General features: G+C 42.6%; 1 protein-coding gene and 3 non-coding genes across 4 annotated transcripts in view; 3 read left to right on the forward strand and 1 right to left on the reverse strand.

Annotated features, from left to right (window-relative positions):
- Positions 1–5,842: 5,842 nt before the first annotated feature.
- Positions 5,843–23,463, reverse strand: part of LOC110492536 (NUAK family SNF1-like kinase 1) — a 43,094-nt gene continuing 25,473 nt past the window's right edge. Inside the window, exons 5-7 of the mRNA XM_021566940.2 lie at positions 9,819–9,938; positions 9,598–9,730; positions 5,843–9,481 (exon numbers count right to left, since the gene is read on the reverse strand). Coding sequence (XP_021422615.2) covers positions 8,241–9,481; positions 9,598–9,730; positions 9,819–9,938 — 1,494 coding nt within the window. The 3' untranslated portion in view covers positions 5,843–8,240. The remainder of the gene's footprint in view (positions 9,482–9,597; positions 9,731–9,818; positions 9,939–23,463) is intronic.
- Positions 17,690–17,760, forward strand: trnag-gcc. The gene has a single exon. It is a non-coding gene; the product is annotated as a tRNA-Gly (tRNA).
- trnag-gcc lies at positions 18,152–18,222 on the forward strand. The gene has a single exon. It is a non-coding gene; the product is annotated as a tRNA-Gly (tRNA).
- trnag-gcc lies at positions 18,923–18,993 on the forward strand. Its single transcript has one exon. It is a non-coding gene; the product is annotated as a tRNA-Gly (tRNA).

A 23,463-nucleotide genomic window follows, 5' to 3' on the forward strand; every position in this document is an offset into this window, starting at 1 on the left:
CAAAAAAAAAAATAGTTCATGTCATTGCGTTGATAAAATCCGGAAGTGATTCACAGAGATAATCTCTATTTAAAAAAAATCTTTGTAATAGTAATGAGGCTTGTGTACAGGACGTCATTGGTCAAAAATAATCTGGGCGGATGTCTTCGTGCACGACTGCCTGTCCCTGAAAAACCCGCCCAAATGTGGACTAACAAGATGCCTGGACTGGAGGAAAGTTTTTGTAGTTCGTAAAAAAAAAATATATATATATTAGACTAAAATGATATTACACAACATTCTCCTATATTCTGTGCCCCAGCTCAGCTGTCTTTTAGAGTTGTAATGAGTGTATTTCACCAGTAGACAGAGACATTTCTTCTCTTTTACGATCAGTGTACTGGTCCATAGGGAAGATAATGCTAGCTAGCATTAAGCCATTTTCTTTCATATGTAGGCATTTACTGTCATTAAGGCAATGACAGCCAGAGGAGTTGGCTAAAGCAAATATCGTTGGACCGTGTACCAGGCTAGAAGGCAGATGGAATAACATGATTGTTCTGAACCAAACTAAACCATAATTTGTCCAAAGGAGGTCCAAAGCTCCAATAGGAGCTTATAGCATGATGCTTGCCTTGAGGGGTTGTAGATCAAAGATGCATTTTTTTTTTATATACATCAATCAATGAATAATTAATTTTTAAAAGGCTGAGAGAGTGAGGTGAGACTGCGGTTATTATTGTGAGTTATCTGGAAGGTATGGATGACTGGTCATCAACAAAGCCCATTTTACAGTTTGCCCAAATCAAATCCCCCATTCTTGCAGAAAGAAGAATTAATGCTAAATGGCTGGAATTAATGCTAAATGCCCCCCCCAATCTATACACAATACTCCATAATGGGGATAACTGTGGCCAAGCTTCCTGCCATCCAGGACCTCTATACCAGCATTTCACTGTAAGGTCTACACCTGTTGTATTAGGTGCATGTGACTAATAGAATGTGATTTGATTTGAATGACAAAGCAAAAACAGGTTTTTATAATTATTTGCACATTTCTTTTAAAAAACGACTGAAATATCACATTTACATAAGTATTCAGACCCTTCACTCAGTACTTTGTTAAAGCACCTTTGGCAGCGATTACAGCCTCGAGTCTTCTTGAGTATGACGCTACAGGCTTGGCACACCTGTATTTGGGGAGTTTCTCCCATTCTTCTCTGCAGATCCTCTCAAGCTCTTTCAGGTTGGATGGGGAGCGTCGCTGCACAGCTATTTTTAAAGTCTCTCCAGAGATGTTCGATCGGGGTTCAAGTCCAAGTACAGCCACTCCTGCGCTGTCTTGGCTGTGTGCTTAGGGTCGTTGTCCTATTGGAAGGTGAAGCTTCGCCCCAGTCTAAGGTTCTGTGTGCTCTGTAGCAGGTTTTCATCAAGGATCTCCTGTACTTTGCTCCGTTCATCATCTCCCAGTCCCTGATGCTGAAAAACATCCCCACAGCATGATGCTGCCACCACCATGCTTCACCGTAGGGATGGTGCCAGGGTCCTCCAGATGTGACTCTTGGCATTCAGTCCTTTAGGTGCCTTTTGGCAAACTCCAAGTGGGCTGTCATGTGCCATTTACTGAGGAGTGACTTCCGTCTGGTCACTCTACCATTAAGGCCTGATTGGTGGAGTGCCTCAGAGATGGTTGTCCTTTTGGAAGGTTCTCCCATCTCCACAGAGGAACTCTGGAGCTCTGTCAGAGTGACCATCGGCTTCTTGGTCAGCCCCTGACCATTGCCCTTCTCGCCCGATTGCTCAGTTTGGTCGGGAGGCCAGCTCTAGGAAGAGTCTTGGTGGTTCCAAACTTCTTCCATTTAATAATGATGGAGGCCACTGTGTTCTTGGGGATCTTCAATGCTGCTTAAATATTTTGTTACCCTTCCTCAGATCTGTGCCTCAACACAATCCTGTCTTGGAGCTCTACAGACAATTCCTTCAACCTCATGGCTTGGTTTTTGCTCTGATATGCACTGATAACTGTGGGACCTTATATAGACAGGTGTTTGCCTTTCCAAATCATGTCCAATCAATTGAATTTACCACAGGTGGACTCCAAACAAGTTGTAGAAACATGTCAAGGATGATCAATGAAAACAGGGTGCACCTAAGCTCAATTTAGAGACTCATAGCAAAGGGTCTGAATACTAATGTTAAAAGGTATTTCTGTTTTTTCTTTTTTTATAGATTTTCAAACATGTCTATAAAACATGTTTTCCATTGTCATTATGAGGTATTGTGTGTCGACTGATGAGGATAAAAAAAAAAACATTTTGAATAAGGCTGTAACATAACAAAATGTGAAAATAGTCAAGGGGTCTGAATACTTTCCGAATGCACTGTAGGTACGCATGCATACACACACAACATATGTTTGTTGTTGTTGAACGCTGAAACCTGAAGTAAAGACCTCGGTTTAAAAGCTGACAGTGTTTTCATATACTTGTATTTTATTTTGGATCCTGCGGCTCTGTTGGGCTATTGCTGTGAGCGCTACTATCTGTCCCGGGAACCTGCCAGATTCCGCATAGTGTGAGAGACATGAAAGCCCAGCTAGCCTAGCTGGCTCGGCGGTCTCAAATGGTGGCCACTATTGAACGTTTCCAGTGCTGCAGGAGCTGTGTTTACTTTGCTTTGTTCCTGGACTGTGCTGACTTTCAATGTAGCAACTGCTTGCTTGCGGAGGACTACAGGAGCGACTCTTAGCAAGCAAGTAGCAAACCTACACAAGCTACTGGGGAACCCACGCCCGCCTACTTTTCCTTTTTCTTCCAGAAGCCGGACCCCACGCTGGTCTGGTGGAAGTTTCGCCACTGTGTCAGCTCCACAGCCGGCTGGCCGGTGCTCGGCAGGATTCCATCCCTGAAGGAGATGTACTCGTTACATTTTGAATGCTTAGGACAGTTGTCAAATTCACACACTTATCAAGAGAACATCCCTACTGCGCCTGGCCTGGCGGACTCACTAAACACAAATGCATATTTTGTAAATAATGTCTGAGTGTGTGACCCTGGCTATCCATACATTTTAAAAACAAGAAAATGGTGCTGCCTGCTTGCTCAATATAAGGAATTTAAAATGATTTATACTTTTACTTTTGATACTTATGTTACATTTACTTTTGATATTTAAGTATTTAATGTGACTTTCACTTTTACTTGAGTAACTTTCTATTAAGGTATCTATACTTTTACTCTAGTATGACATTTGGGTACTTTTTCCACCACTGGTTCTGTGCCAGTGTTACCAAATTGACACGTGTTATTACTTGGCACGTTCTGTTACTTACTACTTGGGCTGTTAGTCTTCATCAAATTTGTGTGAAATGCATTTAGCTGATGCTCATACCTTAAAGACCTATGAAAAATGGACAAACGGATTGACTGATTAATAAACGGAAAATATAAAAATATAAGATCACGTGACATTTCAGTTGCAAAGCAACACAAACAGAGTCAGGATTCCACAAAGATGATCTCAGGCCTAGAAACCCAGATTGTGATTGTGTTACGAAACTCATAACTAGCCTACTGATTTTTCTGCATTCGTTAAGTCTAGGGGTCTTAGGTCTAGTTAAGTGGTCTGGAACCTGACTTGTTAAGTCTAGGGGTCTTAGGTCTAGTTAACTGGTCTTTAACCTGACTTGTTATGTCTAGGGGTCTAGGGTCTAGTTAACTGGTCTGTAACCTGACTTGTTATGTCTAGGGGTCTACGGTCTAGTTAACTGGTCTGTAACCTGACTTGTTATGTCTAGGGACAATCACTAACAATCCCCCTAATTGGTTACACATGATGTGCTTATCAACCAGGCTCAGTATTTGGACAAGGTTGCTGCTGCCCCTGGGGGATGGAGTGTGGAAGTGTATCCTGGATAGTGTGTTTGTCTATGTCTTAACACTAACCTAACAGAACCACTTCAGTCCAATACAATGATCTGACCTCAAGACTTGGCAATCACCGAAGACAAAAGGGTTTAAACTATTTACCCTGACTCCATACACTGTCAAAGTTGCCAGATTTAGGACTTTGGTCAGAAACTGTAAAATGGTGCAAAATCTGGCATTTGCCACTCAGCTTGAAAAGCCAGTTCAGACATGAATAGCCATACCCCCGGAAATTAGACAATCTCTTCATGTTCCTGTGTATGTTCCTGAATTATTATCGTTTTTTTCATCGCCCTAAGTCTAATTTCTCAAATGAAGCAGTTTGAATCCTTTTTAATGTTTGGAAAGGACAAACTGTGGCTATGCTTCTATGTGTGGTTTTGGGTCCAAAGGTTTTTCTAAATAATGATGTGTAATGGAAATATGGCCCTGGAGACAGGAACATTGAAGGACCATTGCATAGTTAGAGTTCCATGGTCAATGACTGTTGATGCCACTACTCATTGTAGCTGTCAGCTGAACATGAACTCAACATTTTAAAGGGGGATGTTGTTACGTAACGTTATGGCTCTGTCCTGATGTGAAGTCTAGAGCTATTTTGAAAGGTTGTCAACAACAACCTCAGCCTGGACTCCATCATTCATTAAACACGTCAGTTGACGGAGTGGACTTCCACTCACAAACACTGCAAGCCGAGGTTGAGTTATATATTCACGTTATGTACACAAGTCAACCTCAGCCTGCAGTGTTTGTGATTGGACGTCTACTCCGTCAACTGACGTCCCCTAACATGTCGCTGACGTGTTTAATGAAGGATGTTGGTGTTCTGTTCAATCCAAAAATGGTCCAGTGTACCTGTATAACACATCCTGTGATTCCTCACAGTATCACCCAAAGAGAGGGGTCAGAAAAAGCTATACAACTCTGGGTATTGGAACATGAGGTCTGATACCAACAGGCTCAAAGACAGTTTCTATCTACAAGACGTTAGACTGCTGAACACTTGAACTGGACTGATCACCAGCTCTGATTCATCACCCCCCCCCCCACACACACACACATGCTTCACACACATCACATTTGCTCCTACCAGACTCTTGTTATACTGCTCAATTTAAACACCTGACCCCATCCCCCCCTTTCCCAATATGTGTAACAATTAGATTATAAACTAAACCTTCCTGTATTATACTATACTTATGATAAAATGTTTATTCTATTCTACTGCCATTTACTTTATGTTCCTATTCTTATATTTGATTATTTCTTATTGTTGTTGCATTGTCATGACGGAACCTGCAAGAAAGCATTTCATTGGGCGATATATATATATATATATATATATACAGTTGAAGTCAGAAGTTTACATACACTTAGGTTGGAGTCATTAAAACTTGTTTTTTCAACCACTCCACACATTTCTTGTTAAACTATAGTTTTGGCAAGTCGGTTAGGACATCTACTTTGTGCATGTCACAAGTAATTTTTCCAACAATCGTTTACAGACAGATTATTTCACTTATAATTCACTGTATCACAATTCCCGTGGGTCAGAAGTTTACATACAGTAAGATGACTGTGCCTTTAAACAGCTTGGAAAATTCCAGAAAATTATGTCATGGCTATAGAAGCTTCTGATAGGCTAATTGACATCATTTGAGTCAATTGGAGGTGTACCTGTGGATGTATTTCTGTGGATGTATATATACACTGAGATCATTAGACAGATCATGTGATACTGAGATTGCACACAGGTGGACTTTATTTAAATAATTATGTGACTTCTGAAGGTAATTGGTTGCACCAGATCTTATTTAGGGGCATCATAGCAGAGGGGGTGAATACATATGCATGCACCACTTTTCAAGTTTTTTTTATTTTTTACAATTTTTTAAAACAAGTTATTTTTTTTCATACACTATGTTGTGTATGTCCATTACATGAAATCCAAATAAAAATCAGTTTAAATCACAGGTTGTAATGCAACAAAAGAGGAAAAACACCAAGGGGGTGAATACTTTTGCTAGGCACTGTACGTATCAAGTAGATAAACACACTGCTCCAAAGTTAATGGAAAAGATTCTTGACGATGATACTAAAGAGAGGGACAAATTACTCTCACTGCATACAATCCATTATTCAGATGTTCTGTGTTGCTTAGCTGAATGTTATTCTTACCCCCATTCTTGGGTAAATGTTAGTTTAGTGTTGCCTGAGCCATGACATCATCAAGTCTCCCTGAAAAGAATAGGATTAGCCATTTAAGCAACACCATCCTTTTCTGATGCAGATAACAAAAACACACGAGTCAACCTGAGATTAAAATGGCTGCCTTTGGGTCAGTCGTTCTGATGGCATGAGGTGACATGGTGAGGGTTTGGCTGGACTATGACCTAGATTCGCTCCATAGAGGGGATTGTGGTATGGACAGCATTTGCAACAGAGAGGTAAGGCATTAGTAATTTTGTGTTTGTGACTCCAGTCAGTAGAGTGCACTACTTCAGATGGTTTCTAATCATAGCAAATGAACAGAACATGGAAATGGACTTTAGAGTAGATATGTCTTTGTGTAGAGGGACAGAATGGGGTTTCTGCTATCGATCAAAAACAACCACTAGTGGCACATTATAAACACAACGCTCTGTTCCCCCTAATGTTCCCCTACTTATGGCCAACCCAGGGAAAAGGCCTCTCCACTGCAGAGACCAGAGAAGTGTCTAAAAATGGATGTTCTGTTCGGTATTAGACAGGCGTTTTCTAATCACTATCATGATTGTATTTTAAAAAGCTCCTATTTTTGTATCCAGTATATGCGTGTTTAATCTGTCATCTCCAGTGGCTCACAATGTTTTCTCAGCATCTTATTTCTAGACCTCCAGACATCTGTGAAAGTGCCAGGGACACATCAGTCAAGTTATTAATACCTCAAAACACTTCCTGCAATTTATGATAAATGAATGTGCTTTTTGGTCGTTGCTCATTCTGAAGGAAGTGAGACAGCAGAAAACATTAGGCCTATTTCCAGAAAAAAAGTATTCATTTTCATCATTCCTTGTATTTAATTTTTTCTTTCACAGTACCAAAACGGTTGAACCAATCCAAAAACCAAAGCAATAATACTTTATGTAACTACCTCCTTGCCTCCCAGTCAAATGTAATCACATACCCTTACACTTTTCCAGCGCACAGATCCCAGATTTAAAATCCTCAAAGTCTCATTCAATCTTCCAGTCTGTTTGACCATAAGATCACATTCCATGGTAAAATGCCATCAGTCATCAGTCTTGTGACCATCAGTCATCAGTCTTGTCTTGTGACCTCAGAGATCATATATATATCCGAAGGCTCATGCTGTCGGTGAAATCAGATGAAATAAGAGTAATATTACATGTCTTGTGGCACAGAGATAACACATCCACGTTGACACCATTTGGTTTCACCCCAGTCAAAGACATACACTGTACAGACATTTAGATCATTGTTTTAACCAAAGGGACTTAGAATTAACACATAAAATGGGTATATTATACAGTATATTTGGCCCATGCAGTCTGATGCTGCAAACAGCATGCTTGAATTAAAGGAACAATTTTAACTATGTCTTAACATTGCACATTAGCTTCGTGTCCACAGGATTCCATAGACATTTTATTTTTTACCCTTATCTTACCAGGTAAGTTGACTGAAAACACATTCTCATTTACAACAACGACCTGGGGAATAGTTACAGGGGAGAGGAGAGGGGATGAATGATCCAACTGGAAGTAGGGGATGATTTGATGGCCATGATGGTATGAGGGCCAGATTGGGAATGCCATGTGGTCTCCTGTACAGTGTTTTGTTAGTTCACATAGGAGTCCTTAAAGTCAGCGATGGCTTCATTCACACAGTTAAAGAATCCAACAGTGTTTTATCCCATCACTAGGACAGCAGTCTCAATCCATTCCAATCAGTAACTGATCTTGATGAAATGAACAATTTCTTGATGACCTTCCTTCAACATACGATCACTGCAGGTTGTCTAGGTGCTTCCGCTGAATTCTTTATTGTTATTTGTCATTTGGTTAGCAAAGACAAAGTCTGCCAGTAATTTGGGCCTATCAGACAGCACCAGTAACTGATATTACAAGCGTCCAGTCATCTCTTGGGCTTATCATATTGTGGGCACATTGCTCTACCCAGGCGTTAATGACTCATGCCAGATCTTACAACACCTGGATAGGTATTTTATGTATCAGCTACCCACATCCTATGTTATAGCAATCTGGTGCCCGACGGGACAGTCGATGATGTGGCATGCAACCATTGGTTGAGCAGGGGAACACAACCTTTATCTTATCTTAGCATCTCCTGTCTCTCCTCCAATGACATCTCATCTTCCTCCTCTCTGCCCCGCCCTCTTCCTAATCCAATCCCGTCTGCCGCCCTTGCTACCGGGTCCTCAAGTTCCTCTTCTGAGCTGCAAGCACTGCATTGGGTGCCCCGGGAGAAGATCCTGCGGCGTGATTGGGCGCTGAGGTCCAGCAGGTCAAAAGAATCGGAGGAGAGGAGGCTGTCCTCACTCACCACGCTGGGGGGTCTGCTGCCCCCGGAAGCCTGATGGAGCTGGTGCAGCGCCTCAGGGAAATGGGCCAGAGCTGAGGATAAGGAGGGATGAAGGGCATCAGGGAGGTCCAGGCTGTGTGAGAACTTGCCATTGCGCTTTAGAATGCCTTTCCTCCTTCTCACTGCTTCCGTCCGCATTGTTGGACTGTGCTCTGAGCTGGGTGAGCGGGAGTGGGGATCGTAAGAGCAGCACATATCTCCATCAACCCCTCTACCTCGTACTCCTGTGCCCGCTCCAGACATACCTCTCTCTGGGGATGAGCAGTACCCTGACTCACCACCATACAGGTTCTTTAGGATCCCCTTCTTGGGCATCTTGGAGGAGGAATGGGAGAACATAGAGGGGGCAGGCAGGCTTGTGGACAGACCATCACTGTGTGAGTGAGTGTGTGTGTGAGCTCTGTGGGGCTGGGGAGGCAGGTTGCAGGGCTTGGCGGAGGAGTTCTCCCCCATCATTCTAGGAGAGGGCAGGAAGGTTGAATCAAAGCTCCGCTGGGGTTTCAGAATCCCCTTTGGTTTCTTCCTCTCGACCTGGCCTTTGGAGGAAGAGGAAATGGAGGCGGCAGTGGTGGTGGTGGTGTTGATGGCAGTTGTCGTACAAACTGGACTACATGCTCCCAGTGCATTCTGGGGAATAGTGTTCACCTTACGCGACTTCCTTAAACTTGACCTCTCCCCCCTCGACCTCCCCCCTCCCCCGCGATCACCCTTCAGGGGGAAGCTGAAGTAGAACGGGTGAGGGTGAGCGGAAGGGTCAGAGCTCGGGCAACTGGTTGCCGTGGCAACCCGGTTCTGCCAGTCGATGTAGCGTGCGAGCAGCGGGGAGGGGCAGTCCTGGTGGGGGGATGAGGGGCAGTCACATACACTGTCCTCATAGCCCCAGTTGACCCACCAGTGGTTGGCTATGTCCTCCACTGTGGCCCTCTCCTCTACACGCACCGTCAGCAGCCAGTCAATCAGGGCACAGGCGTCTGTGTGGAGGGGACAGACACAGGCAGGGCTCAGTACAATACGACGGTTTACAGGACAGTCATGGACTAACAGGTTTACAGTTCCTTGTGAGACTGCAGGTGATGTGTAGGCTTACCTGAGGGAGGGTTTGGTCTGCGGTAGCGTCCCTGGCTGATCTGCTCTGTGAGCGCTCTGTAGCTGGCCCCGTCAAACGGCATACTGCCGTACACCAGCGCATACAGCAAGACTCCCATTGCCCAGCAGTCCACCTGACACAGACCCAGGAGAAACACAGGGAAACGGTGTAAGTGTGTGTGTGTGTGTGTGTGTGTGTGTGTGTGTGTGTTGTCCTCTCACCTCTGGGCCATGATAGGGCAGTCCCTTGACTATCTCTGGGGAGGCGTAGAGAGGACTCCCACAGTACGTCTGGAGCAAATTGTCCTTCTTAAAGCGGTTGGACAGGCCAAAGTCAGCCAGCTACAGACACAGAGAGACAGAGAGAGAGAGGAGAGGAGAGAGAAAGAGGGAGAGAGAAGCATTTTAGGTTAGCTATTGAACAAAGAAATCTAATTTTAATATTTCTATAAAATAGTTTGACAGCTGAGCACCAGTGACTGAAGTGACACGATATACTGAATTGATACTTAATGTCATGAGATAACATCAGGGACATATTGTACTGTAGACCCCAGGCCAGACTGCTGTCTGCTATTACGTGGAGTCAAGAACCACACATAATGATAATGTAATGGGCTAATTAGTCTGTGATAAAGTAACACAGACACACACGCACGTTACAAATTCCATCCCGGTGACTGTGCTTTCCCTGTATTAACCTTGTGGTAGAACACAACAACCCACCACAACACTCCATTCAGTTATTTTCAAAGGGCCAGAAATAGACGTGTGGTCAGGTTTGGCCAACGCAAGCAAGAGGATAGAGGAGAGGGCCAAGAACAGCATCCAACAAACACTCATGTATCAGGACAGGCCCTCAGAAGGGTGAGGGCCCAGGGGTGCCAGACTGTAGCCTGAGGACCAGGATCGTCATTGCGATCTTGAGTGAATATTAACACACGCTCCCTAGTGGCACTGACAATAGAAAGACCTATTGCCTATCCTAGATCCAAATTACCCTTGACCTTACACACAATTACCTCCTCATGCACCTTCTGTTGTGTGTGTATGTACTGTTCAGATGTAGGATCTTTTTTAATTATTTTTGTTAACCAATCCACGGAGGACAAATATTTTCGTTTTTTTACAGATTTTTTGCTACATTTACAAACGTACATTTTACATTCATGGTACTTTTATATAAAGCAGTCACATAACAGAAATACATGACCAAACATAAGCTCTTTAATCCCGCCCCTGAGTCACTCTCAGCCCATCCCACCTATCACCATAGACCTCAGCTCTTTAATCCCGCCCCTCAGTCACTCTCAGCCCATGCCACCTATCACCATAGACAACCCTCATTTGGTTTCCATGTGCCATATATTTTTCAATTGTACGGTGATGTTTTACAAAAAAAATTTACCTTTCAAATCGTAAATTATCAACAGATTGTGAGATAATACTTTTAGGAAAAGTTATTTATTGACTGACTATGGCTTTCCAAATCGCCCAACACTGGTATTTGTAGTGTTCGTTTGTTGTTTGTTTATAGTTTTGTATAATGTTGTGTTAGTGTATGTAAGTTGTTTTGTCTGAAACGTTGTTTCCCCTGCTGCTATTGGACCAGGTCTCTCTTGAATAAAATACGTTATCTCAATGAGAAAAACCTGTATAAATAAAGGTTAAATAGATAAATAAAATTGTAAGGTTCATTTTAAGTGAATGTTGGGATTTTTTTTAACCATTCCTGAACCTGTGACCAGAAACAACCTACACAGGGGCAATACCAGAATAAATGATCTATTGATTCTGTCTCTTCGCAGCAAAATGTAGGATCTTAATGTAGGATCTTAATGTAGGATCTTAATGTAGGATCTTAATGTAGGATCTTAATTGGAACTGTATTGTCGTAGCAAAATATTCCCGCTGTAACAGGATTTTAACATTTAGTCCATAATGTTGCTTGATCAGTGGTTAGGCTGTTAGCTGGCCAAAAGTAGGGTACATGAGAAGTGGTTAGGCTGTTAGCTGGCCAAAAGTAGGGTACATGAGAAGTGGTTAGGCTGTTAGCTGGACAAAAGTAGGGTACATGAGAAGTGGTTAGGCTGTTAGCTGGACAAAAGTAGGGTACATGAGAAGTGGTTAGGCTGTTAGCTGGCCAAAAGTAGGGTACATGAGAAGTGGTTAGGCTGTTAGCTGGCCAAAAGTAGGGTACATGATCAGTGGTTAGGCTGTTAGCTGGTTAAAAGTAGGGTACATGATCAGTGGTTAGGCTATTAGCTGGCCAAAAGTAGGGTACTTGAGAAGTGGTTAGGCTGTTAGCTGGCCAAAAGTAGGGTACATGAGAAGTGGTTAGGCTATTAGCTGGCCAAAAGTAGGGTACATGAGAAGTGGTTAGGCTGTTAGCTGGACAAAAGTAGGGTACATGAGAAGTGGTTAGGCTGTTAGCTGGCCAAAAGTAGGGTACATGAGAAGTGGTTAGGCTGTTAGCTGGACAAAAGTAGGGTACATGAGAAGTGGTTAGGCTGTTAGCTGGCCAAAAGTAGGGTACATGATCAGTGGTTAGGCTGTTAGCTGGACAAAAGTAGGGTACATGATCAGTGGTTAGGCTATTAGCTGGCCAAAAGTAGGGTACATGATCAGTGGTTAGGCTGTTAGCTGGCCAAAAGTAGGGTACATGAGAAGTGGTTAGGCTGTTAGCTGACCAAAAGTAGGGTACATGAGAAGTGGTTAGGCTATTAGCTGGCCAAAAGTAGGGTACATGAGAAGTGGTTAGGCTGTTAGCTTGCCAAAAGTAGGGTACATGAGAAGTGGTTAGGCTGTTAGCTGGCCAAAAGTAGGGTACATGAGAAGTGCGATACTATAAATGCGATACTATAAAATCTATTTTTCCTGATCAAATTAAGACCCTACATCTCTACATGTGTGTTTATAAAAATGTATTACAGTTGATTTATATCATAATTGGGGAAGTGTGTGTGTTCTACCTGGCTCCAGCACGAGTCAGGCGGACGGAGTTAAGCCTGCATGCCATTCCTGCTCTCATTTAGTATCCTCTAGTTCTTAGAAGAGGCATTCTTTTGCCTTGACACACAAACACACACACCGCCTCTCTCCATATCTCCTCTGCCCACACGTGCCTGAGGATTAGCTGAACTATTATCAGAGGCTTGGAAGGTATGCAAGCTACCTGCTGCATCTCCCCTCATACTGTACACCTATCACTATAGAGACACTGGCTCAGTGGAAAACTATTAGTGGTGTAAAGTACTTAAGTAAATACACTTTAAAGTGCTACTTAAGTCATTTTGGGGGTATCTGTACTTTACTATTACATTTTTTTTTACAACTTTTACTTTTACTCCATTACATTCCTAAAGATAATAATGTACTTTTTACTCCATTAATTTTCCCTGACACTCAAAAGTACTTGTTACATTTTGAATGCTCAACAGGACAGGAAAATGGTTAAATTCACACACTTATCATGAGAACATCCCTGGTCATCCCTACGGCTTCTGACGTGGCAGACTCACTAAACACAAATGCTTCATTTGTAAATTGTCTGAGTGTTGGAGTGTGCCCTTGACTATCATTTAATTTAAAAAACAAGACAATTGTGCTGTTTGAATTGCCTAATAAAAGTAATTTGAAATTATTTATAATTGTACTTTTGATACATAAGTATATTTTTGCAATTACATTTACTTTTGATACTTAAGTATATTTAAAACCAAATACTTGGACTTTTACTGAAGTAATATTTTACTGGGTGACTCACCTTTACTTGAGTAACTTTCTATGAAGGCATCTTTACTTTTACTCTAGTATGACAAGTGGGTACTTTTTCCACAACTGACTATTATAGGTGCTTACAGGTTGTCAAAACAGTATCATCATAATATTAGGCCCAATCAAAATCATTTGCAAGGCAGATACTATCTTTAGATGGAAATAATTCTCAAATGTTCTGTTTTACAACCAGGTTGTCATGCCATCAGCAGAGGGATATAACATAACATCAAATGAAGACACATTTCCAGAAATGTTCACTTTACCTACCATAAAAGTATCTGGTTGGCATGGTGAAATGAAGTAAAGTCAATCAAAATGGTCAAAACTAATCCTAATGTTTTTACAAGAACAATTGTTCCCTGACATACTATGGAACGCCATTTGGGTCTTTGCGTGTCAAAAAAGATACACGTCAAATAACACTTTGTCGCGTCAAATAACAATATGAAAATGATATGCAAGGATTGGCCAATTAAGTGATAATGCCCGAGAACCCGGTGTTTAAAGGATATATTGGAGTGTTGGTAGGCCCGAGAACCCGGTGTTTAAAGGATATATTGGAGTGTTGGTAGGCCTGAGACGAAGTTGATGAATTTATTCATACCATTTCATCCTTCCACAAGATATAGTCCTGACACAAATCTAGGGCTACCCAAGCCGGCTGCTGGTTCGTTCTATCGTTTGGGTTGCTAGAGACGCTACCCAGTCGTTCAGTCTTTGTTCTGTATCTATGGATCAGACCCAGTCATTCCTTCTAAATGTTGCATTGCCATACTGGCTGGCAACGTACGTATCCCTTGCGTGCTAGCTAGCTAACACTCACACCAAACAGTGCAGCCAAAATAACAACAGTAGCTGCATTTGCATTTGTTTATGGTGTTTTCTAGGTACATGTAAACTCAGCCAAAAAATAAACATCCCTTTTTCAGGACCCTGTCTTTCAAAGACAATTCATAAAAATCCAAATAACTTCACAGATCTTCATTGTAAAGGGTTTAAACACTGTTTCCCATGCTGTTTAATGAACCATAAACAATTAATGAACATGCACCTGTGGAATGGTCGTTAAGACACGAACAGCTTACAGACGGTAGGCAATTAAGGTCACAGTTATGAAAACTTAGGACACTAAAGAGGCCTTTCTACTGACTCTGAAATACACCAAAAGAAAGATGCCCAGGGTCCCTGCTCATCTGTGTGAACGTGCCTTAGGCATGCTGCAAGGAGGCATGAGGACTGCAGATGAGGCCACGGCAATAAATTGCAATGTCCGTACTGTGAGACGCCTAAGACAGGGCTACAGGGAGACTGGACGGACAGCTGATCGTTCTCGCAGTGGCAGACCACGTGTAACAACACCTGCACAGGATCGGTACATCTGAACATCACACCTGCGGGACAGGTACAGGATGGCAAACAACAACTGCCCGAGTTACACCAGGGACGCACAATCCCTCCATCTGTGCTCAGACTGTCCGCAATAGGCTGAGAGAGGCTGGACTGAGGGCTTGTAGGCCTGTTGTAAGGCAGGTCCTCACCAGACATCACTGGCAACAACGTCGCCTATGGGCACAAACCCACCGTCGCTGTACCAGACAGGACTGGCAAAAAGTGCTCTTCACTGATGAGTCACAGTTTTGTCTCCCCAGGGGTGATGGTCGGATTCGCGTTTATCGTTGAAGGAATGAGCGTTACACCGAGGCATGCACTCTGGAGCGGGATCGATTTGGAGGTGGAGGGTCCGTCATGGTCTGGGGCGGTGTGTCACAGCATCATTGGACTGCAGGCAATCTCAACGCTGTGCGTTACAGGAAAGACATCCTCATCCCTCATGTGGTATCCTTCCTGCAGGCTCATCCTGACATGACCCTCCAGCATGACAATGCCACCAGCCATACTGCTCGTTCTGTGCGTTATTTCCTGCAAAACAGGAATGTCAGTGTTCTGCCATGGCCAATGAAGAGCCCGGATCTCAATACCATTGAGCAGGTCTGGGTGAGGGCTAGGGCACGTTCCCACCAGAAATGTCCGGGGACTTGCAGGTGCCTTGGTGGAAGAGAGGGGTAACATCTCATAGCAAGAATTGGCAAATCTGGTGCAGTCCATGAGGAGGAGATGCACTGCAGTACTTAATGCAGCTGGTGGCCACACCAGATACTGACTGTTACTTTTGATTTTGACCCTTATTCCATTTCCATTTCTGTTAGTCACATGCCTGTGGAACTTGTTCAGTTTATGTCTCAGTTGTTGAATCTTATGTTCATACAAAGATTTACACATGTTAAGTTTGTTGAAAGTAAATGATGTTGACAGTGAGAGGACGTTTATTTTTTTTGCTGAGTTTATTTGGAAACATCCATAACAATGAGCTAATGAGGCGAGATTTCGCATGGCATAGAAAATGTGCTCACTCGTCAGGACACTTGTTTATAGGAGCTAGCCAACAACAAAGCTAACACAATCACTTCAAACTGAGGCAGGAAAGACTGCAAACTAGCTGTTGTTGGTGTTCATAATACTGGAGAGTGAGACCAAATCAAAGATATCTTGTCCGGCAGTAAAGCGTGCGTATTTTGTGAAGAATCAACAACAAGTGGGACACAATCATGAAGTGGAACGACATTTATTGGATATTTCAAACTTTTTTAACAAATCAAAAACTGAAAAATTGGGCATGCAAAATTATTCAGCCCCCTTAAGTTAATACTTTGTAGCGCCACCTTTTGCTGCGATTACAGCTGTAAGTCGCTTGGGGTATGTCTCTATCAGTTTTGCACATCGAGAGACAGCAGTTTTCAGTTCTTTCCACAGATTCTCGATTGGATTCAGGTCTAGACATCATTGTAAATAAGAATTTGTTCTTAACTGTCTTGCCTAGTTAAATAAAGGTAAAATAAAAATGTGAGGAAAGGAGCATTCTACAGCATAGGAACAAAATGTGCAGTGCATATTCTGCTGTCCTATTGCGCATGCAACTGTTTGCAGTAACGTCTTTGTTGTAATATCCAAAACGGAAGTGGCAATTTCGCCTATTAATGATTCCAGCTTCAACCATTAGAGGAGAATATGCTAAACTGGCCTTGAATCAGTGTCTAAGGGAAACTTCCTCCCTTGTCTATCTCATGCATACCATACAGAATGGCATTTTCCGCATTGGTCTGAATAATACCCACTGTGGTGAGGAAGTATGGAAGCTGCTGAGAGAAAAGTACGTAGTCTGTTTTCTTTAACTCTTAGCCAGTGTGTGTGTGACTTTTATTAAAACCCTCTGCTTTCCCAGATTTGCAGATTCCGTGTATTCCCTCGCGCCGTGCAACCATATAAGGGGAGTACCGGCCATAAAAGGAATGGAATGACTTCAGGGCTGGGTTATAGGAACTGACACCATGTCTTTAGGCAGGTTCTTAGCGCATGCCTTCACAATGCAGCACATTTCACAGCTTTGGCTTTCAGTCAACACGGAGTTATTTTATTGTGTTTTCCAGCTTGCCAGCTAAAACTAACAATGAGAACTCTGGTGCAGCATACAAAGAACATGGTCCTTGTCAAATCAATGATCAATAAGTATTTGTCTCAAACATTAATCTGTAGTGATTGGCACCGATATGGAAAGTCCATATCAGCTGCATTTTTTCATTTGATATTGATATAATATATGAATATAAGAAACACTTTACTGTATGCTATAGGTTTATCCCAGTTGCAATAAAAATAGAAAAAACATGCCAAATGTGTTCAGTTCAGTTTTTTGTCAACTTTCATATCTCTGTGAAGTCCAGTCAACTGGTTACCCATTAGGCCAGGTGTGAATGTTCTTGGACTCTAAAACCTACCCAAACAGTTTGAATACAATGGGAAGCCCATCTGCTGTTTATATCCAATCAGCAGGCAATTAACTATGCTATGATGAGAGCAGATGACAATGTCTGTGAGAGGGTTTTGCGCATGGAACAGTCATGTATGCTTGTTTACGTAATTAATATATATTAACAGGAAGGATGAACTATTATTACTATATGCCATGCAACTGCATTTTCTCACTCATCCTCAATGGTCCAGAAAGAGGTCTAGGGAAGTGGAATTGAGTGTCTGACTAACTTTGTTCCAATCACCCAGTCTATATCTCCCTTCTCTCCCTCCCTCTCTTTCACTTCAATTCATAGCTTTATTGACATGAGAAACATGTGGTTACATTGCCATAGCAAGTGAAATAGATAATAAACAAAAGTGAAATAAACAAACACAAATCACGCTGACAGAGCAAAATGCATGCTCCATTCAAACTCAAAAGTCTAGAAAATTACATGACTAAGGCATTGGTGGTTCAGTGGTAGAATTCTCGCCTGCCACGCGGGAGGCCCGGGTTCGATTCCCGGCCAATGCAGGGATATTTTTTGAAGTGTTGTTGAATATTCTCATAGAAGTAATAAGTACATGTATTTATTTACACATTTTTAAATAGCAGCTACATGTTACATGCTTCCTTATAAATGATCACATGGATTACATTTGAAACTCAAGTTAATTATGGCTATAGCTCTGGAATCATTATTTTTAAATCCCTCTGGTATATCTCAAATAAGTTTATTTTCAAACCCATGTCGTAAACAGGCTGATGTCCACAATAAGGCATAAATCATACCACCTTTCAAAAAAACAACTTTACATTCTTCACATGCCTTCATTCCCATCTGCTCCATCCTCCAACTTGACCAGTCATCCCCTTTGTGCTTTCTATTATATGGGTATTGGGCTCGAAATATTGCTCTATCAAAGCATTGGTGGTTCAGTGGTAGAATTCTCGCCTGCCACGCGGGAGGCCCGGGTTCGATTCCCGGCCAATGCATGTGTATCTTTTTCAAAAGTATTTTAGGATCTACTTACAGAAATAAGTGATTAAAATTTCAGTCCAACCGTGTTCCAATATATAAATAACTACCATGTATTTGCTTACATACAACACATGGCCAAATGTATGTGGACACCTACTCATCGAACATCTCATAATCATAGGCATTAATATGGAGTTGGTCCCCCTTTGCTGATTTGAATTCAGATTGTTTACTAGTCACATGTACACAGTTGCAGCTGTGATTGGAGGGTAGAGTGAAAATCTTAGCCTTCATCATGCAGCTATTGTGTGTAGACTGATGAGGGGAAAAAAACTGGTTAATCCTTTTTAGAATGAGGCTGTAACGTAAACAAATGTAGGAAAAGTTAAGCATCGTAGGATTTACTCCGAAATAAGTACTTTAAATTTCACCTGATTAACTTTTCTTTTGGATTGCATTTGTCAACAAGTGAATTATTGCTAAACCTCTAGAATCATTATTTTAGATCAGTCTGGAATCTCAAATTTTATTTGCACATCCTCGTTGCAAACAGGCTGTAAGTACTATGTAATAACACTCTAATTACATTTTACTGCTTCTCATTTAATGGTCCTTCGATCTGGATAGCTAAATACAAAATCAACATATTTCAACTTCTGATTCACTTCATCCGATCTGTTATATTACTCCCGGGGAGGGGTTTGCTCCACTAAAGCATTGGTGGTTCAGTGGTAGAATTCTCGCCTGCCACGCGGGAGGCCCGGGTTCGATTCCCGGCCAATGCATGGGTCATTTTTTTTTGGGGGGGGGGGGGGGGGGGTCTATCATATTGGGGTCTACCCACATAAGTACATTTTGTCCCAATATATAAATAAGTACCATGTATTTGTTTACATACACTACATGTTCAAAAGTATGTGGACACCTCCTTGAAAATCTAATTCCATTATCAGTGTTGCAGGTGTAATTGAAGGGTACAGTGAAAATCTTAGGCTTCGAGCTTCAACATGCAGGGCTAGTGAAATAAAATAATGAAAATTGTAATAAATACAATATAGAAGTAGCACTATATACAGTGATTAATTAATAAATGTCCCTTGGTGTGGAGGCAGAGCAAAGACTAGAAGTCGAACGATTATTGGAGGACCAAAAAAAGCCGATACCGATTAAATCGGCCGAGATATATATATATATTTGTAATAATCACAATTGCAACAATACTGAATGAATAATGAACATTTTTATTTGAACTTAATATAATACATCAATAAAATCTATTTAGTCTCAAATAAATAATAAAACATGTTCAAAAAACATGCAAAAAACACAGTGTTGGAGAAGAAAGTAAAAGTGCAATATATGCCATGTAAAAAAGCTAACGTTTAAGTTCCTTGCTCAGATCAGGAGAACATATGAAAGCTGGTGGTTCCTTTTATTAACACGAGTCTTTAATATTCCCAGTTAAGAAGTTTTAGGTTGTAGTTATTATAGGACTATTTCTCTCTATACCGTTTGTATTTCATAGACCTTTGACTAGTGCCAGCCTAATCTCGGGAGTTGGTAAATCATAAACAGCGCTGTGCTTCAAGCATTGCGAAAAGCTGCTGGCAAACGGAGGAATGTACGGTTTGAATGAATGCTTACGATCCTGCTGCTGCCTACCACCGCTCAGTCAGACTGCTCTATCAAATATCAAATCATAGACTTAATTATAACATAATAACACACAGACTTACGAGCCGCAGGTCATTAATATGGTCAAATCCAGAAACGATCATCTCGAAAACAAAACGTTTATTCTTTCAGTGAAATACGGAACCGTTACGTATTTTATCAAACGGGTGGCAACCCTAAGTCTAAATATTGCTGTTCATTGCACAACCTTCAATGTTATGCTATAATTATGTACAATTCTGGCAAATTAATTACAGTTTTTGTTAGGAAGAAAGCAATGGTCTTCACACAGTTCGCAATGAGCCAGGCAAACCAAACTGCAGCATATACTCCGACTCTGCTTAGAGATGAACGCAAGAGAAGTGACACAATTTCAGGCACCGCATTGATTATATGCAACGCAGGACTAGCTAGTTAAACTAGTAATATCATCAACCATGTGTAGTTTACTAGAGATTATGTTAGGATTGATTTGTTTTTTATAAGATAAGTTTAATGCTAGCTAGCAACTTACCATGGCTCCTCGCTGCCTGCACTCGCGTAACAGGTGGTCAGCCTGCCATGCAGTCCCCTCATGGATTGCAATATAATCGGTGTCCAAAAATGCCTTTTACCAATTGTTATGAAAACTTGAAAAATCGGCCCGAATTAATCGGCCATTCCAATTAATTGGTCGACCTCTAGTAAAGACTGTTGAAGGGGTGGGGGGGGGGGGGGGGGGGGGATGACCAGAGGGAGCAGAAAAATTACCATTGAGGGAGTGGGGGGAATGACCACAGGGGGAGCAGCAGAATGACCACAGGGGGAGCAGCAGAATGACCACAGGGGGAGCAGCAGAATGACCACAGGGGGAGCAGCAGAATGACCACAGGGGGAGCAGCAGAATGACCACAGGGGGAGCAGCAGAATGACCACAGGGGGAGCAGCAGAATGACCACAGGGGGAGCAGCAGAATGACCACAGGGGGAGCAGCAGAATGACCACAGGGGGAGCAGCAGAATGACCACAGGGGGAGCAGCAGAATGACCACAGGGGGAGCAGCAGAATGACCACAGGGGGAGCAGCAGAATGACCACAGGGGGAGCAGCAGAATGACCACAGGGGGAGCAGCAGAATGACCACAGGGGGAGCAGCAGAATGACCACAGGGGGAGCAGCAGAATGACCATTGAGTGAAATAAAACAAAAAAGTAATAATATACATATTAACAACTGCAACAGGGAGGAATGTCGTTGGGGTGGGGGCAGAGTAAAAACTGTTAGGGGGTGGAATGTCCATGGGGGAGTAGCAGGTAAGGTCAGTGAGAGTTAAAGGTGTGTGGGAATGTCCATGGGGGAGTAGCAGAGGGGAGGTGGGGTAGGTAGCTGAATAGTGTTGGCTATTCAGCAGCCTGATGATCTGAAGGTTGAAAATTCAGCAGCCTGATGATCTGAAGGTTGAAAATATTTGCCAGTCTTTCAGTTTTTCCATGATGCTCCTGTACTGCCCGCGTCTGAGTGACTGAACCTGGGAGAACAGGGCATGGCTTGGGTGGCTGGTGTCCCTGGTGATTTTCCTGGCCTTCCTGCGACACCTGACGTTGTAGGTGTCCTGTAGGGCAGGCAGTGTGCACCCAATGGTGCATTCGGTTGCCCGTGTCACGTCTGAACTATCTTGTTTGAATCCGGTGACTGAGGTGGCGTATTCATTGTGAATTCTGATTGGTCAGACCAAAGCTATACAGACCTGATCACCGGAATTTCCCTCAAGTCTTTATTTGTAGGCGGGAAGAAGCAAGATGGAGTCATGGTCAGATTTTCAGAAAGGAGGACGGGATATCCGTGTTTATACCCGTGTTGAAAAGGCGTGTAGTAGTGGTCAAGAGTAGAATTTATGCAAGTTGGACAGTTGATGTGTTGGTAATAATTTGGGAGCACGGTTCTCAAATTACTTTTGTTAAAGTCCTTGCAGCAATGAACGCTGCCTCAGGGAATTCAGTCTCCAGTTTGTTCAGGGTCCAATGAAGATCTTTGAGAGCTTTTTTGGTGTCAGCTTGGGGCGGGATGTACACAGCCATGGCGATAATCCCAGTAAACTCTCCAGGAAGGTAAAAGTCGGCGGAGCATAAAGTTCCTTGTATGTTTACCCCTTCGCACCATGAGTTAATGGTCATAAAGCAGAGCCCGCCACCCTTGCTCTTGCCAGAGAGCCCGCTTCCTATCCCCCCCAAAAAACTGTAAAACCCGCTGGTTGTATATAATCTGTCTGGATGTCAGAGGAAAGCCAAGTTTCAGAAAAACAGAGTATGTTGCAGGATCTGATGTCCATCTGGAAAAATATCCTCTCTCTGACTTACTCAAGTTTGTTAATTTATGATTGAACATTGGCGAGTAGTATGCTCAGTAATGGAGGATGGGTCTTAATCTCACTAAGACCGTAGATGTACTCTACGGTAGGATTCCCAAGCAGCTTGGCTCCTCGCAGAAGAAGCTAGTCCATTGTTCTGCTGTCTCAGGGACTTCGGCGAGGTCGGGTGGATGGTGAGTATCTAGCGTTTCGTATTCCAAAAGTTCTACCTGAATGTATGTAGTAATGCATGAAACAAACGGATTGAGAAAATTAGATCTGCAACGTTTTATCGGAGCTCGAGGCGAGGCGCCCTGTCGGTGCCATAACAGCCTCCACTCTTCTGGGAAGGCATTCCTCTAGATGTGGGAACATTGCTGCAGGGACTTGCTTCCATTCATCCATAAGAGCATTAGTGATGTTGGGCAATTAGTCCTGGCATTAGGTGTTCCTATTCATCACAAAGGTATTCGATGGAGTTGAGGTCAGGGCTCTGTGCAGACCAGTCAAGTTCTTCCACTCCCATCTTGACAAAACATTTCTGTATGGACCTCGCTTTGTGCATGGGGGCATTGTCATGCTGAAACAGGAAAGGGCCGGCTAAGGCACTGCATCGCAGTGCTAAAGGCATCACTACAGATCCGGGTTCGATACCGGCCTGTGTCGCAGCCGGCCGCTACCTGGAGACCGATGAGGCGGAGCACATACGGGAGTTGCAGCGATGGGACAAGACAAACTACCAATTGGGGAGAAAAAGGGAAATACGTTTTCCTTCAATGGAACTAAGGGACTAATGGTTCAAAAATAAACATATCCAGGTGTTAGAATGGCCAAGTCAAAGTCCAGACCTGAATCCAATCGAGAATCTGTGGAAAGAACTGAAAACTGCTGTTCACAAATGCTCTCCATCCAACCTCACTGAGCTCGAGCTGTTTTGCAAGGAGGAATGGGAAAAAATTTCAGTCTCTCGATGTGCAAAACTGAGAGACATACCCCAAGCGACTTACAGCTGTAATCACAGCAAAAGGTGGCGCTACAAAGTATTAACTTAAGGGGGCTGAATAATTTTGCACGCCCAATTTTTCAGTTTTTGATTTGTTAAAAAAGTTTGAAATATCCAATAAATGTTGTTCCACTTCATGATTGTGTCCCACTTGTTGTTGATTCTTCACAAAAAAATACAGTTTTATATCTTTATGTTTGAAGCCTGAAATGTGGCAAAAGGTCGCAAAGTTCAAGGGGGCCGAATACTTTCG

Source organism: Oncorhynchus mykiss, chromosome 16 (genome assembly GCF_013265735.2).
Source record: "Oncorhynchus mykiss isolate Arlee chromosome 16, USDA_OmykA_1.1, whole genome shotgun sequence".
Taxonomy (NCBI): domain Eukaryota; kingdom Metazoa; phylum Chordata; class Actinopteri; order Salmoniformes; family Salmonidae; genus Oncorhynchus; species Oncorhynchus mykiss.